Raw genomic sequence first — 15,671 nt, 5'->3', positions numbered from 1 at the left:
AGATGACATGTGACGCTCTTAAAAAGGCAAGTTGCCTAGCCGTATAGCAAAGCATTTCGTGAAGAATCAACCCATACTCTGTTGTTAACCACATCCATTCCTCACGAGGCAAGAAACGCTAGGAGCATCCAGCGACTCGTGTTTCTTCTTCTAAACCAACACTTTGTGTTTATCTTCGTGAAAAAAAGAAAGAAAAGTTATGTTCGTATCAAAAAAAGATGAAAAATGTTACGATTCACCCGGAGGATCCTGCTTTTCAATCCGCTCTAATTGCTTGCCACATGCCCTCCTATTGTGGCTAGACAAAAGGAAGCCGCGCCCAACTCTCCCCATCATCCTTGCCATTTACTGCAAGTGAGAAACCACCGCCCAACGCCCCACCATTGCCTACCCTTACTTCTTCTCAACTATTACCCTCGCCAACGTGCCTAATCCTCATTATCTCTCCACGTGAGCGCGTGAAGCAAACTGCTACCATGACCTTTCCCCCAAGCACCTCCCCTCCGCGAGCCGCCTAGTACTGCTGCAAAGCGGGAGGTGTTCTTCTAGAGCACTGCAACAACACTGCTAGAAGGGGGAGCATGCCTTGCTGTAAGGAAAATTCTCGAGCTTGATGGGTGCCACCGACGATGCTGCGAGCAGAGTCGAAGATGCTACAAACGGCGAGAGCATGATAGCGTTGCTTCATGGCGACATCTCGAGAGCGATGCAGGCCCTACTACCAATGTTGTAAACCGGTCATCATCACCGCATTTGTTGTAGAATGTCGTGTGTTGCTACATGCCTATGATGACAATGTTGCAAGGTGCCGTTACAGTGCTACAACGGAGGACATGTGTCGCTGTCTTGCACATTGGTGGTCTTCCTTAGTGGCGTCCACAAATTACAACAAAGCTACACTCATGCCCTCTTACATGCAGGAGCCCTGCGTCGGGATGATGACGGGAGATGAGGGATTTGTTCCTCCGGTTTGGTCCTAGTGTGGGAACTAGAAAACCAATGGAAGGTGAGAGGGTGTGATCCTGCAATTCAGGTCCAAAGGTTGAGGATGATACGCTCGAAACCTCCAGAAGACACCTAGCGTTGGCCAAAATAGACGGGCTAGATTTTTCATACTATGTCTTAGATATATGCACTATTCATCACACCCCCGACCATGGGTCGGGTTGCCCGAGTGTGGCCCCACCCGCCACCGACAGGCAGTCATCTGATATATCTTGAGTTACACAAATCTTTACGCGTAAGCATTAAATGGTCTAGGGTGTCAACTTAGGCGGGAGTTAAACTCAACCATCCTAATGAGGTAAGTCGGGTATTCCTAAGTTCTGTAAAATTCAGGGATCCTGGCTGAATTTCACTCCACTTAAACATAGGAAAAGAGACAAAGACGATGCCACGATCCAAACACGGGTGGACACGGGGGATCCACCTGGACGCTCCAGATCGGACCAGATCCCCCGGCCACGTCAGACGTCACGCCGGCACCCCGCATCCGCTGCTCAACCTCCGAACACCATTCACCGCCGCCACCCGCTCCCCGTCCTCCACGCGTCCGGCCGCCGGCTCGCCGGAGCATCACGAACCGTCTTCCCCTTTCTCGCGCGCTCTTTATATACGAGCCAGGCCAACCAAACCACGAAGCCTTTTTCTTTCCCTGAGATTCCGCTCGCTCGCGCTCGCGCGTAACCAGAAACCAAAACTAGCAGCAGAATCCCGACCTCCCCGTCGCGGAATCCGCTCGGCGCGGCTGCGCTAATCTGCTCATCTCCCTCCCCTATTTATCCCGAATCTTCCGCGCTTCTCGTTCCTTCCCCCACCCCTCCTCGGCGGCCTGGGGACGAAGCGGCGGGCAAGAAAGAAACAGGGGAAAAGCTTGCTTCTTCCTCCTCCTGCCGATTCGTTTCCGGATTCCGCCGCGAGGAGGAGGCCACGTCTCGCCGCCGAATTCCCGTCCCCGCCACCCATTTCCCCAGGGGCTAGATTGGTTTTCGTTCAAAGCTCGCGTCTTCTTCGTACGCCCGCTCGCCGGAGGACGCAAGAGGCGGCGGCGGCGGGATGGGGATGGGCGTGCTGGCGTCGCAGCTGGCGCGGCAGCTGGGCGGCGCGCTCTCCACCTCGGACCACGCGTCCGTGGTCTCCATCAACCTCTTCGTGGCGCTGCTCTGCGCCTGCATCGTCCTCGGGCACCTCCTCGAGGAGAACCGCTGGCTCAACGAGTCCATCACCGCGCTAATCATCGTAAGCTCTCTCTCTTTCTTCCATCAATTCCGCTCCCCTCCTCTCGCCGCAATTTTTTCTATTCGGGCCGGCCGCCGTCGCTAAAGCTACTCGTTCCTCCTCCTCCAGGGGCTGTGCACCGGCGTGGTGATCCTGCTCACCACCCAGGGGAAGAGCTCGCACGTGCTCGTCTTCAGCGAGGACCTCTTCTTCATATACCTCCTGCCACCCATCATCTTCAACGCGGGGTAAGACAACACAGATTCCTGGGACAAGCTTTTCGTTCTCCGGTGGGGATCTCGATCGCCTGTCTGCCGCAGTGTGTTTTCGATCTTCTTTTCTTGCTATGGGCCTAGCTGTACACCGTACTGTAAAAAAAATGACCTCTGCATGTGGGCTTCATTCTTTATTGTACGAGTAGAAATTTATCTATGGGGAAACACGGATTCTTCTCTTCTCACCCATCTGCCACACCTGCCTCGACTCGCAAGCAGATGCTTCTGCTGATTGGTAATCTTGAATCTTGCTCCATCCTGGAACATAATCTACTAATGTTACTTTCGCTGGATATGTTTTTACTGCACTTGTGTAGTTCTCTATTGGGGCTTAGGGCCCCATCCTTGGTTCATGGATTTAATATTTGGTCTGTACAGACAGGAGTGCTACTAATGAATCTAACTCATGATAGTCTGAATTTTTACCTCTTCTTCTATGTGGTTGATACACCTTCTATTCTCGAAAAAGATAGTCTGAATTTTTTTTTTAAGCATTCAGATCCCTTCTGAATGAATACGCTTCTGAGAGGTTCTCACAACCATTTCTCATCAGTTTCCAGGTCAAGAAGAAGCAGTTCTTCCGGAATTTCATGACCATCACATTATTTGGTGCTGTTGGGACAATGATATCATTCTTCACCATATCTCTTGGTATGCCCCTTTTTCCCACAGAAATACTTGTTTCATATTCTCTTGGTGATAATTTGTCGAGAGTACTAGACGAAATAGATTGTTCTCCAATGGGTTATCTTAGACTTCTCTGACTGACCATACCCGATTACCTTTTTCAGCTGCCATTGCAATATTCAGCAGAATGAATATTGGGACACTGGATGTGGGGGATTTTCTTGGTAAGCTGCCTTTACTTTTCCACATGATCTGCATCCTGCAACTAAGTTATCAGCATGAGCCTCACCTCTTTCTGATGTGTTGCATCTGCAGCAATTGGAGCTATTTTTTCGGCGACAGATTCTGTCTGCACTTTACAGGTTTGTTAATCAAATGTTCTCATGATCCTCTTTTTTTTTTCTGGAGGAAGTGCCATGATTCTCTGAATTTAGTAGCTCATGTAAAACCGTGACTGAATCTGCTGTTTACTAATCTTTATAAAAAAAACAGGTTCTCAATCAGGATGAGACGCCCTTTCTGTATAGTCTCGTTTTCGGTGAAGGTGTTGTGAACGACGCCACATCAGTCGTGCTTTTCAACGCACTCCAGAACTTTGACCTTAACCACATCGACACAATGGTCATTCTGAAGTTTTTGGGGAACTTCTTGTACTTATTTGTGTCAAGCACCTTCCTAGGAGTATTTGTAAGTTTGTTTTATGTTCTCACTTTTGCACTCCTTTATTTCACTAAATGGATCAGTGACCGCATGGATTTGACATTCTTTCTGCAATTGTCAGTCTGGATTGCTCAGTGCGTACATAATCAAGAAACTGTACATAGGAAGGTTTGTTCAACCCCCAATTTTTTTTATTAAGCCTCGATGTTTATGTTTAATACTGCTAACCTGGTTTTTTGCTGAACTTATTTCAGGCATTCTACTGACCGTGAAGTTGCACTTATGATGCTCATGGCCTACCTCTCATATATGCTAGCTGAGGTGCACGTCTGATTTGATACAACACCGATACTAACATTGTAATTAGCAGTTTGAATGTATGAACTCACCCTGTTTATTTCATCTTTGCAGCTTCTAGATTTGAGTGGCATCCTCACTGTATTCTTCTGTGGTATTGTGATGTCACACTATACTTGGCATAATGTGACAGAGAGCTCAAGAGTTACAACCAAGTAATTATATAGTCCTTAGTCCATGCTATGTTACTAGTACTCTATCTTCAGTTCAGTGAAAAACTGCAGGCTTACTTTTGTCAACCTTTTCATCTACTTAGGCATGCTTTTGCAACCTTGTCCTTCATCGCTGAGACTTTTCTCTTCCTCTATGTTGGGATGGATGCATTGGATATTGAGAAGTGGAAATTCGCCTCTGACAGGTCAGAGATATGTACTTGTCACCTCTAAATTGCATTACCTAATTTCTATTTCATGTCCTTCTTTCGAACAGTCAATCTTACACTTTCTCATTGCAGCCCCGGCAAGTCCATCGGGGTAAGTTCAATTTTGCTAGGATTGGTTCTGGTTGGAAGAGCTGCTTTTGTTTTCCCGCTCTCGTTCTTATCCAACTTAACAAAGAAGACGCCCGCTGAAAAAATAAGCTGGAGGCAGCAAGTGAGTAATTGTTGCATTGGACCATTGCCAGTCAAATTGAGTTAACATATGCTAACTGAATTTCTTTTAATAGGTCGTAATATGGTGGGCTGGGCTAATGAGAGGAGCTGTGTCAATTGCTCTTGCTTACAATAAGGTCGGTTCAAGACCATTTTTGCACACTGTTTCTGGCTATTTCCTCCTTGACTATTGATTGGTTCCGGCAGACCGTTGTTTTCAAATAAGAGGCCATAAATAGTATTCGTAAATCCTTAAGTTGCCAGTTTCTGAAATATCTCTTGTCGATGCAACTAGTCCGTGGAATGTTTGCATAGTTTGCTTGTACTCCAATTTGTATCAAGTTCAACTCTGCAAGTATGTAGGTTTTTTTTCTGCAAGCTTACCCTTTGTATTGGAATTGCAGTTTACCAGGGCAGGTCACACACAGCTACACGGCAACGCGATAATGATCACCAGCACCATCACCGTCGTTCTGTTTAGTACCATGGTGAGTCATCTCATCTTGTTGCAATACCTATCTTACGCATATCCGAGGCAGTATCATATTCTGGTTCTGTCGAACCATCTGACATGTAACATGTTTAACAGCTGTTTGGCATGATGACAAAGCCTCTGATCCGGTTCCTGCTGCCTGCATCGAGCAGTGCCATCTCGGAGCCCTCGTCACCGAAATCCCTGCACTCTCCTCTCCTGACAAGCTTGATAGGCTCGGACCTGGAGACGGCTATCCCCATGGTTAGGCCCTCCAGCCTCCGGATGCTCCTGACCAAGCCAACCCACACCGTCCACTACTACTGGCGCAAGTTTGATGATGCACTGATGCGCCCGATGTTCGGAGGGCGCGGGTTCGTGCCCTACACCCCAGGATCACCCACTGATCCGAATGTACCCATCGAGCGGTTAACGTCCATATAAAACCGAGAAGCCATGACAGCTTCAGAAGACGCTTGAACTGTTACAAAGAGAAGGGAGCATTACAGCTTCAGAAGAAAGCGAGTTTTCAGCGTATATACAAAGTATGGCTGCTTATGAGTGGCTCATTGTTCGGCGATCCAGAAGGTTAAAGAAAGGGGCCTTCTGATCATGGTTCAGATGAACGGTTGGTTACGGCACCAACAGGAAGATGAACCCTGAGTAACGATGATGCGGCCATCGCCTTATCGGTTACGACAAGCCTGTAAATTTTGGTAGATTAATAACAAGCCACCTGTATCTTATGATCGCTACTACAGCAAACTGGTCATTCCTTGCTCCTTGCTCGGAATCTGACCTCCTGCTTAATCTCCTCCCCCATTTTCTAATGGAGTGGTGTGTATTGTGCCAAGCTTTGTCAAATAAGTGATTATTTTGTAGCCTGGTTGCTACAAAGAACTCATGCTGGGCAAGTTATCCGTCTTGTATTAAACATTTGAACTGACTATTGTACCATGTGTTGATGTCGAATACAGTCATAATTTGAAAGATGCGGGCAAATTTGCTATTTCCGAGTTTCAGTTGCCTGTTTTATCTGCCACATGATTAGGCTCATTTTCTGCTACTTTTGTAGCAACATACGGGCACTCTGCTACAGTTAGTTATGACACCGCATGTTAGGCTAAACATAGTAGCAAGATTTATTGCCTCTTTCTCTCATCAGCTGATTCGTTTGGTTCGTTTCCAAGAATCGCCATGTTTCAGATCCAGTCGCCATACGGGTTTGGTTTGGTTGGATTTGGTCAGCACTTTCCATTTCTAACCTTTTCTGACAACGGAGAGTGACATTTCCCTACTCCCGGCGACTGGGAGGGAGGCTCACCATTCTTCATCAGGAATCCAGGACGGGTAGCTCGGTTGGACGGGTAGCTCGGTTGCGCAAGTACAATCTCCATCAAGCAAAGAAAAAGAAAGACCATCTTCCTTCCTGGTAGCAGAAGCTCTCCAAAATTCAGGATGTTTCCTTGACAACTGTCTAGATTAAAACTGTTTCTTCAGAGAAAGAAATGATCTTTATCTTTGCAGATAAAAAAGGAAAGGTCTTTACCGTTTTCTTGGAACTCTAAATAGTCTTCTCCTGACAGAGATGCTGGGTAGTTTTCCCAGAGTACTTACCAGTGTGTACAGTTTTCCTGCCAGCTGCGTACAGATTACTGCACAGCGCACTTTCTTCCTTTGATCCCTTCCCTCCTTGCCAATCTCTATCTGACTGTTCTCCCGCATATAAACAAGCGGCAGGATAGCACGGGGGGTTGCGCGATCGATCGGTGCCAATTCCAATCCTCCTTCTTGCGCTCTCAAATCCGGCGCGATCTCTTCTGCCAGGCTGCCGTGATCGGAGCCTGAAGCCGAGCGGCGCGCTCGCCGGAGACCGCGGTTTCCTGGCGGATTCTGAAGGGAAATCGGATCGCGCGCGGGAGAGTCTTCGGAGCCGATTTGGTTTTTCGGGGGCGATGTCGTTCAGGGGCATGCTCCGGGAGATGAAGGGCGAGGTGGGCGCCATCTCCCGGCGCGGCCTGCTCCGGTCCAGGACGCCGTCGGTCCGGCGGGTGGCGGCGGTCGCGCCGGAGGAGGCGACGCGGCAGGGCTGCTGCTGGGCGGAGCTGCCCCCGGAACTCCTGCGGGAGGTGCTGGCGAGGGTCGAGGAGGCGGAGCCGCGGTGGCCGCGCCGCCGGGACGTGGTGGCCTGCGCCGGGGTCTGCCGGACCTGGAGGGGCGTCGTGAAGGAGATCGTGCGCGTCCCCGAGGAGTCAGGGAGGCTCACCTTCCCCATCTCTGTCAAGCAGGTAGCAGCTCCTGGCCATTCCTTTATCGAAAAAAAAATTTCCTGCCCATTCTGAATCTCTCTCTTGCTCTGATAGCTGGTCACCATTTACATACTGATAGTTCCGCAATTCGTCATGGCAGCCTAGTGTTCAAATCTAACTCGTTTCCCTCCTAGGCTGCCATTATCTTGTCTAGTAATCCAGGAGTAATTTTTGTGTGCCGGCGTATGGTTTTGTTTGTGAATTAGATTGATGGAATGTGTGGCGACAATGTTAGTTTTGTACTATCGATTACTTCTCATGGAAATCGGGGACAAAATCCCTTTGATTATCAAAGAAGGTGCCCGTCCATGTGGAAATAGTTCTACAGGGTACATATTTACTTGGTCTTAAGTTTTCCATTTTGGAATAAAAGGTAGTGGGGAAAAACATCAGATTAATAGATTAAGTCAGGGGGGCATGCCCCCCCCCCCCCCCTCCCCACCCCCACACCCACACACACCTTCACTACTGCTCGTGGATCACAGTCGCGGATGATGGCATTATCTCCTTCTCCGGATCTTTTCGGCCATAACGGTCGCTATATGGTCAAGAGAGTGAAGCGCAAGCTGCAGGTGGCCCAAACTTTACCAATGAAGCCATAACTGTGCAAAGAATTCAGTGGCACCGGCCTAGAAAGTGCAATGTTGATACTTATATTGCTGTTCAACCATCAATTGAGTTATCATGACTTCATTTCATAATCCAAATGCATGAATATGAAGACACAAGATCGTGAATCATATATACGTACTGGACAACCGGAGAAATGTCAAAGAAAACAGGTTAAAGCTTCTTGAGAAGTAGAAGAGACGGCTAGTTCTCCAACACGAGCACGTCGGAGTGGATAACTGGCGACATGTACGCTAAGATGTGGTTGCTAAAGAAAGGATCATCCGATGCTGGAAAATAATCCAGCTTTCCCCAGTCGAGGAGCTCCATCAAGAAGGAGCCGTCGTGACCATCATCTCCATGAAGTGGGGCCTATTTTCCCCACGGTCAGGTCCTTGCCGTATTGAGTCTCTAGTTGCTACCGCCTGCCCCGGGCACTCGTGCTTCTCCATGGTCGTCATGGTGGAACGCACAGGCCAGAGAGGGCCACCGCCCCCCCCCAAGTTCAAGTTCAAGTTCAATTTTATTTGCTTAACTAAAATGAAAGATTTGGGTTTAGATTGGAAAAAAATAGGGTACTTGGCACCTTGCAGCTAGCCCATTTTAATGCACACACGAGAAGCAGCCCCCATATGTTCTTGTCTACTTCTGTCCCCTGTTGGTGGATCAATCCATAGTTGGTTTAGCACGAGAATTCCAGTGCCAAATGTTACTTAGGTAGAACTGTTATTGTACAGGGTTTGCATGAAAGTTCCACCACCAAATGTAAATATGTAGGTTCCTATTGTTTTTATGACAATGATATGTGATTTAAGGTCTATAAATGTATAACCTCTGTTGGTTACATATTAGTTCTTTGTACTTATACCTCTCCAACATGTAGCCTGGCCCAAGGGATGCTCCTATGAAATGTTTCATACGGAGGAACCGGAGTACTCATACATATTACCTGTACATTGGGCTGACTGAAGGTATGTTTTCTGAGATAAAACATATTTAGTCTTAGTCTGTATGTGTTTATTTTATATGAACAATGCTCTTTTTTCAGCACTAACTGATGACGGGAAGTTCCTACTCGCTGCACACAAAGCCCATAGGCCTACATGTACCGAATATCTGATTTCACTTGACCGGAGTGATACGTCAAGGGGGAGTTATGCCTTTATTGGCAAGTTAAGGTGATCCTTCGACATTAATACCTGGAGTTTATGACTTGCTCTAGTTTGAGCGAAACAAATATGATCAAAATCAAATGCTAAAACAGAGAAACTAATTCAATATTTTATTCTTCACCCAACAGATCAAACTTTTTGAGAACGAAATTTACTGTCTATGATGCACATCCACCTCATGCTGGAGCTGTGGTTTCAAATAGATGGTCTGCTGGGAACTATCCAGTTTCGCACGTTCATTACGAATTGAACGTTTTGGGATCTAGGTATGTCATCAAATGTGGTAACACATCCATTTTATAAATTTCATGCTCACACACTCCTATATGTTTTGTAAAAAAAAGTTTGCTAGAACTAAGTTCTTGCTCAGTCAAGTTCTACACCATTTGATTTACTTCTTGATTCGTGTTAGTCATTAATTGCAACATGAGTTGCAACTGAGATTTGTTGACATTATTTGATGAGAATGAAACTAGTTCTCAGTCGACTGAGACTGAGAAATAGTCACTCCCAAAAAAAAACCCACTATTTACAGGACCATGCTATTAGCAACAAAAAAGTCGAGAAACCCATTGCTAACAATCTTACTGTCCATAAATTTGAAAGGAATATGATATTTTCTAAAAATCAGCAGATCCATACCATAGCTGAATAATGGCTTTTCATGATTTCCTCAGTGGACTGCTCTAGTGTGAGTTATATCTGAACAAATTAATGATATACACCATGTTGGTAATTCCGGTTTGAATTTTATTGTCGTGTCTTTGTAGTTGGTAAGCAAAGCTATGTGTTCATGAATAATGCATCAGAATTTTTTTGTATCATTAAAGAAACATCGTTAACGATGATGTGCCACATTCATTTTCTGTAGGGGCCCAAGAAGGATGCGATGTGTTATGGATTCCATCCCTGTATCAGCAATTGAACAAGGCGGAACAGCTCCAACGCAGACTGGATTTCCTTTCAGTAACGACAACTCTTCTGCATCAATCCCATTCTTCAAGTCTAAATCATCTCGAATGGACAGTTTCACCGCTCCATTATCCAGTCAAGATCAAGAGGAACGTCAGTTAGTGCTGAAGAACAAGTCTCCCAGGTGGCATGAACATCTGCAGTGTTGGTGCCTCAACTTCCATGGACGGGTGACAGTTGCATCAGTGAAAAACTTTCAGCTGGTGGCTACTGATGAGAGTGCTCCAACTAACCAGGAGCATGACGACACCACCCTCCAATTTGGTAAGATAGGGAAGGACCTGTTCACCATGGACTACCGTTACCCGCTATCGGCGTTTCAGGCATTTGCAATCTGCCTGAGCAGCTTCGACACCAAATTAGCATGCGAATGAGACAGAGGTGCTAATCTACGGTTTCTTTTTAAAAAAATCTTTAGTCATGCCAATTTAATGACGAATCATATATTAATGGTGCATCTGGATGTTGCTTGCACTGTATCGACTTGCTTCGAACTTCTGGAGATCTTCGGACATAAGAAAAGTTAGCTTCAATCAAGCATTTCTGCTGACTGTTAGGATATCTAACCACCAGATTGGTGTCACCTACCTACCGAATACAAGATATTAAACCTGACTTGGAAGTAACATTATAACTGCAGTTGTCGATCAACCAGTAGACTGTTGAAGCAAGTAACTGGAATAAACCAGAAGTCCATTCTAGGCACAGAATTACCAAGAGTAGGTAATTGGAAAGTGTTAAATAACATCATAATGTAAATAGAAATCTAGCTGCGTGTGGCTTGCAATTCCTCTGTTTTTTTCTTGTTGCCAATAAGTCCCATTCTTTACCCCGGTTGTATGTATTTTGGAAATTGCCGTTATTCACATTGGAAGAGAGACCATGCTTTAGACACAATTTCTATCTTGCTTGCTGTATATTAAAGATTATGTTATTATGTGTTTTCTGTTTGTGGTTTCCGTGACTGTCATTGAGTTCTTGGTAAAGAAAGAATTTCTGACGTTTATGGCTTTCTGGAATAAAGTTTTGGCAGTAAAGGTTGGATAATTTTATCAGGCATGGGATGCGATTCAGTTCACTGTAAATCCAGTGACGGCAATTGTTTACTTAATTGAGCTGGAGTTGCAGCAGAACTGGGCACTGAGTTGACAAAATTGCATTAGCAGTAATATAGTCTCATTTCTTATGGAGACAGGGGTCTTGTACTGGGCCAATATAATCATCATAAGTTCGTGATACAGCCTCCAAATTATAAAATTCATGTACAGTTGAACTCTGATCCACTAATAATTAATTGGATCATCTCACTTCTCATCTCATCTCGGCTAATCAAGGACTACCAGTAGAGAAATCTAGCAGTGGTCCAAGGAGATGGATTGAGAGTGCACAGTACGTACGCATGATCAGTAAGGGTATTCATGAATTTTAAATCATCAAGTGTCAAACTGCTTGCGCGTCCCAGGCCTTGGCGCTGCCGGAGACGGCGGCGGCCATCTGGCGCTCCTCGTCGTCCTCGTCCCACTCGCCGCAGACGACGCTGCGCACGAACTCGGTGAACTGGGGCCAGTGCTCCGGCGAGAAGAACTGCGCCCCCATCCGCTGGTACGTGAAGTGCGACGGCCGCATCCGCTCCGTGGTGAGGATGTTGCTCCTGATCCTGGAGAAGCTGCTGGTGTGCGTCATCACCAGCGACGCGTTCTCGCCGGCGATCCGTGCGCCGTGCCGCCGGCACGCGTTCTTGATCTGCACCAGCAGCTGGTCCGGGCTGGACCCCGTGCTCCGGTGCTGCTTGTTCATGCACACGTCCATGCCGGGCACCACCATGGTGCAGCCGTGGCTGGCGAACACCTTGGCCACGGGGCTGTAGCCGTTCTTCTTGTTGCTCTTGTAGAACCCCGCCACCGCCTCCGCCGGCCGCGACTTGGCGCCGTGGAACCAGTGCATGAACGGCACCTTGGCCGACAGCTCGACGGGCTTGTTGCCGAAGACGCGGCTCGCCATGCCCAGCACGCGGTCGCCGTGGCTGAGCAGCTTCCCGGCGTACCAGGAGAGGAAGAAGTCGCCGTAGGGGCTCTGCCACGACCCGCCCTGGTCCCGGAAGAAGTCGCACGAGTCCGGCGACTCGTGGTACCGCGGCGTGTCGTGCGGGCCGGAGAGCCCCCACAGCGGCTGGCCGAACGCCTCCGCGTGCTGCCTCAGCTGGGCCAGCATGTACTTGTCGTAGCACTGGAACTCGCCCACGCCGATGAACTTGGTCGCGTCGCTCCCCGGCGGGTACGACGGGTACCGGAGCTCGCCGTTCGGCCCCAGCCCCACCGTCACGTCCTGATTAGATTAGCGATCAAGGTCGATCGTACGTAGTTTAAATTTTTAAAAATGGAGAAATGGAATATGGCGATGGCACATTGGTGAACTACGTACGGTGATGGTGGATTCGAAGAGGTCCTCGAAGGCGTTGGCGAAGCTGCGGAAGAAGGCCTCGTAGCGCTGGAGCGGGGACAAGCCGGCGAGCACGGGGAGCTCGTCGACGGCGAAGGAGAGGCAGTCCTCGTGGCGGTCACCGTTGCGGTCGGTGAAGAGGATGTCCCGGTCGGTGGCGGCGGCGGAGCCGACCCAGGCCGGGAGCTTCGGCACGTTGCCGCCCGGAGAACCGTGGATGCGGAGGGAGACGCGGAGGCTGAGGCCCTCGGCGCGGGCCATGTCGGCCACGGCACGGTACCCAGCCCACGAGAAGCGGTCCGGCGACTCCGGCTGCACCACGGACCAGAACACCTGCAGCTCCACGCCGTCGGCGCCGAGGAGCTTGACGGCGCGTATCCCGGCCTCGATGCCCCTGGCGCTGTTCACCGCCGCGCCGTCCGTTACCGAGTTGATCGGCAGGCCCACGAAGAGCCGCACCGTGCCGACGTCCTCCACCTGGCATGGTGCGTGTTTGAACTGTCAGATTCGCGCCTTAATTGAAGCTAATTATTGTTGTACGATTCTCGCTGTGTAATTAAGTACATACGCCGCGGGAGTTCTTGCTGCCGGCGCCGGCGGCCTGGCCGAAGAAGCGGCCGAGCCCGGCGACGCTCAGGACGTCCCTCGCGCTGCCGCTGCGCCGCGCGCGTCCGAACTCCACCCTGCCCGGCGCCGCGTGTCCGGCCCCCCGCAGGCGCCTCTTGGAGGGCGACGCCGTGGCGGCGTGCTGTGTTAGCAGGGCCTCCATGGCCTTTTCTTGAGCCTGGTAGCGAATGAGAAGAAGAGTCTCAAGATCGGGGACGTGATTGGGCGGCCCACTTTGCTTCGGCGTTTGGAGCTTAGCATCCGTGGGTTGCTTCCGGCGTGGTAGTATTTATAGGAGGATTGCTGGCGGGAACGGGCAAAGGAGCGAAACGCGCGGAGGGGCGAACAAGAACGTGGGGGGACATGGAAGACCCAACTTCAGAAAATTTAGGGAATTTAGTTCTACTATTATTAGTCAGTGCCCCTAATCCATAACACCCACCTACAAAATTTGAAAGAAGAATGTACAAATAATTATGGGATTTCATATATTCACTAAGAAAGATGTAATTACCTGTTCGGATAAATGGATTTGGCGATGCACAATGATTTCAATCACGAAACACGTGCACTACCAACACAACAATGAAAAAATCCCCCTCACTCCAGCTGGCGGCCACCCCATCGTCCACACTCTCCCCGTCGCCGTCACCGGCAAAGGTTTGTCCTTCCCCGCGTCATGGAGGGCGGGTCAGGGCCTCCCCCCTCCCTAGTGGCGGTGCACCTCGGGCGGTTCTAGTCCGGCGTTGTCATCCCGCGCCGGCATGGCCTAGCTGCAGGGGCGGTTACGCCCTGGTCTAGGCGCCCCGGCCCCAGATGAGCTCTACAGCCGCGGGGCTCCCTGGTGGTGGAGGCGATGACTTGGCGGGCTCCTAGGACGACGACACTGCTGCCAGCCTATTGCAGCAGGGCAGCCAGAGCTTCACGGGCACATTTGGGCCCGACTAGGCTTAAAGGGGTTTGGTGTGCTCATGTCGCTTTGTCCGATCAGTGACTGCCCACCAGCGGTGGAGGTGGGTTCATCTCGCATGGTTGTGAGGTTGTTGTTCCTCACCGTGACGATGTCGCGTGCCTTTGTTGTTCAGGCCACATGCCAACGTTGCAAAGTGAATGATGATGAAGACTACAAGATCGTGTTTGCGTATGCTGGTGGGTGGCGAAGATGGGTGGTGGTGCTCCCTTGTGCCAGGTTTTTTGCGTGGACGTGGGCAGGAGAAATCCCTGTCAACTTGTTTGGCCCTAACGTGGTGCCGCCTTCCAGTGGAATCATTCCTTCCTGGAGGGCGTCATGGGAGTCCCCTATCCATTTTACTCTACAAATTGGGGGAAACCCTAGGACCGGTTAAGTCCAGGCATCAGCGCCATGTTTTCAGTGTTTCCCTTCTTGAAGGTGATGCTTAGTACAGGGTGCTTCTGAGTGCTTGGAGTGTGGTGGGCCAAATACGGAGGGTGCATTTGTTGCGGGGCATCATTGTTTTGTCACTTCGCCATTGCCTTCATTTCCTTTTTGTTTTGGGCATGTTTCTGTTGTTGTGCCAACATTTTTTGGTTTCAAACTCGTGTATCGGTGTGGTTGCTATATTAATATAGCGGGGCGAAAGATTGTTTCAAGGAATAATTTCAGTCGCCTTTCTTTTTCTAACCGCTATTGAACCCGCTGGTCGGACTAGGTTTCACGGTGCTATAGAAGATAATGTTGGGAGAATTTGTGAAGTTTTGAACCAACAAAAGTCATCTCATCAGCGAAGCCATTCATCTTGGTGAAGTGCGCATTATGTAGTGGCTGACCCTTTTGTGTTCTCGTTGTCGGGGTTTCGTGACCCGAGAGGAACACGGGTACCTTGGCAAGACCCTTAGTTATCGACCACAAGGGGCTAGACGCAATGCTCCAAGTTACCCAAAGCCATAGCGACAACGAGGAAAAGCGGCGGTGGCACGACATGGAGAGACACGGTATTATCCAGGTTCAGGGCCCTCGTGGAGAGGTAAAACCCCGACATCATGCTTGTGTAGTATTGATGTCTCTCCAAGAGAGTATGGTGTTTATAAGATTGCGGCTTTGAGAACTAGCCTAGATCTCGATCTGATCTCCCTAGGTTGAAGAAGAGGGGATTAGAAAGGTATCTACCAAGGAAACAGGGGAAGATCCTTCTATTGGGCAGCTGCCCCTCCTTTAATACATGCACTAGCCCTCCTCCCCATAGAAATTTGGGGGAGGGGCAACCACATATGTGCGGAAGGAGGAGGACAGCTATCCATAACTACACACGCATGTAGATCAAGTCTACGCCCTGGAAGGGCTCCAGTCCATGGGAGTGGTTGTGGATGTCGACACCACCTGTTGCACTGCGCCGTACATGCCCA

The 15,671-nt window shown here is 49.2% G+C and overlaps 3 protein-coding genes across 3 annotated transcripts; 2 read left to right on the top strand and 1 right to left on the bottom strand.

Moving 5' to 3' along the window:
- Positions 1 to 1,641: 1,641 nt before the first annotated feature.
- On the top strand, positions 1,642 to 6,104 carry LOC127331696 (sodium/hydrogen exchanger 1). The gene is made up of 14 exons (XM_051357873.1): positions 1,642 to 2,238; positions 2,347 to 2,465; positions 3,046 to 3,143; positions 3,284 to 3,343; positions 3,435 to 3,481; positions 3,612 to 3,806; positions 3,901 to 3,947; positions 4,034 to 4,100; positions 4,191 to 4,291; positions 4,393 to 4,494; positions 4,591 to 4,729; positions 4,803 to 4,865; positions 5,133 to 5,216; positions 5,318 to 6,104. Exons 1-14 carry the CDS (start codon positions 2,056 to 2,058, stop codon positions 5,642 to 5,644), a joined length of 1,632 nt encoding a protein of 543 aa, XP_051213833.1. The 5' UTR covers positions 1,642 to 2,055; the 3' UTR covers positions 5,645 to 6,104.
- Positions 6,105 to 6,829: 725 nt separating this feature from the next.
- LOC127331695 (tubby-like F-box protein 11) lies at positions 6,830 to 10,795 on the top strand. The gene is made up of 5 exons (XM_051357872.2): positions 6,830 to 7,488; positions 9,002 to 9,089; positions 9,167 to 9,296; positions 9,419 to 9,556; positions 10,162 to 10,795. Exons 1-5 carry the CDS (start codon positions 7,156 to 7,158, stop codon positions 10,634 to 10,636), a joined length of 1,164 nt encoding a protein of 387 aa, XP_051213832.1. The 5' UTR covers positions 6,830 to 7,155; the 3' UTR covers positions 10,637 to 10,795.
- A 685-nt stretch (positions 10,796 to 11,480) lies between these two features.
- On the bottom strand, positions 11,481 to 13,632 carry LOC127331694 (inactive beta-amylase 9). Its single transcript, XM_051357871.2, has 3 exons — positions 13,270 to 13,632; positions 12,684 to 13,178; positions 11,481 to 12,587 (listed from the first exon to the last, which is right to left on the bottom strand). The coding sequence occupies exons 1-3, from the start codon at positions 13,468 to 13,470 to the stop codon at positions 11,703 to 11,705; spliced, it is 1,581 nt and encodes a 526-aa protein (XP_051213831.1). The 5' UTR covers positions 13,471 to 13,632; the 3' UTR covers positions 11,481 to 11,702.
- Positions 13,633 to 15,671: the final 2,039 nt, after the last annotated feature.

The sequence above is a fragment of the Lolium perenne genome, chromosome 2 (genome assembly GCF_019359855.2).
Source record: "Lolium perenne isolate Kyuss_39 chromosome 2, Kyuss_2.0, whole genome shotgun sequence".
Taxonomy (NCBI): Eukaryota; Viridiplantae; Streptophyta; class Magnoliopsida; order Poales; family Poaceae; genus Lolium; species Lolium perenne.
This window is presented reverse-complemented; position numbering and strand designations above follow the sequence as displayed.

Bases quoted from the DNA above. Each gene is read 5' to 3' on its own strand.
- LOC127331694 (XM_051357871.2), bottom strand. From the start codon at position 13,470: ATGGAGGCCCTGCTAACACAGCACGCCGCCACGGCGTCGCCCTCCAAG. The intron at 13,179-13,269 runs GTATGTACTTAA...GCACCATGCCAG, and splicing joins GCAGCAAGAACTCCCGCGGC to GTGGAGGACGTCGGCACGGT. The intron at 12,588-12,683 runs GTACGTAGTTCA...TAATCTAATCAG, and splicing joins TCTTCGAATCCACCATCACC to GACGTGACGGTGGGGCTGGG.
- LOC127331696 (XM_051357873.1), top strand. From the start codon at position 2,056: ATGGGGATGGGCGTGCTGGCGTCGCAGCTGGCGCGGCAGCTGGGCGGC. The intron at 4,101-4,190 runs GTGCACGTCTGA...TCATCTTTGCAG, and splicing joins TCTCATATATGCTAGCTGAG to CTTCTAGATTTGAGTGGCAT. The intron at 4,866-5,132 runs GTCGGTTCAAGA...TTGGAATTGCAG, and splicing joins TTGCTCTTGCTTACAATAAG to TTTACCAGGGCAGGTCACAC.
- LOC127331695 (XM_051357872.2), top strand. From the start codon at position 7,156: ATGTCGTTCAGGGGCATGCTCCGGGAGATGAAGGGCGAGGTGGGCGCC. The intron at 7,489-9,001 runs GTAGCAGCTCCT...TCCAACATGTAG, and splicing joins TCCCCATCTCTGTCAAGCAG to CCTGGCCCAAGGGATGCTCC. The intron at 9,557-10,161 runs GTATGTCATCAA...CATTTTCTGTAG, and splicing joins TTGAACGTTTTGGGATCTAG to GGGCCCAAGAAGGATGCGAT.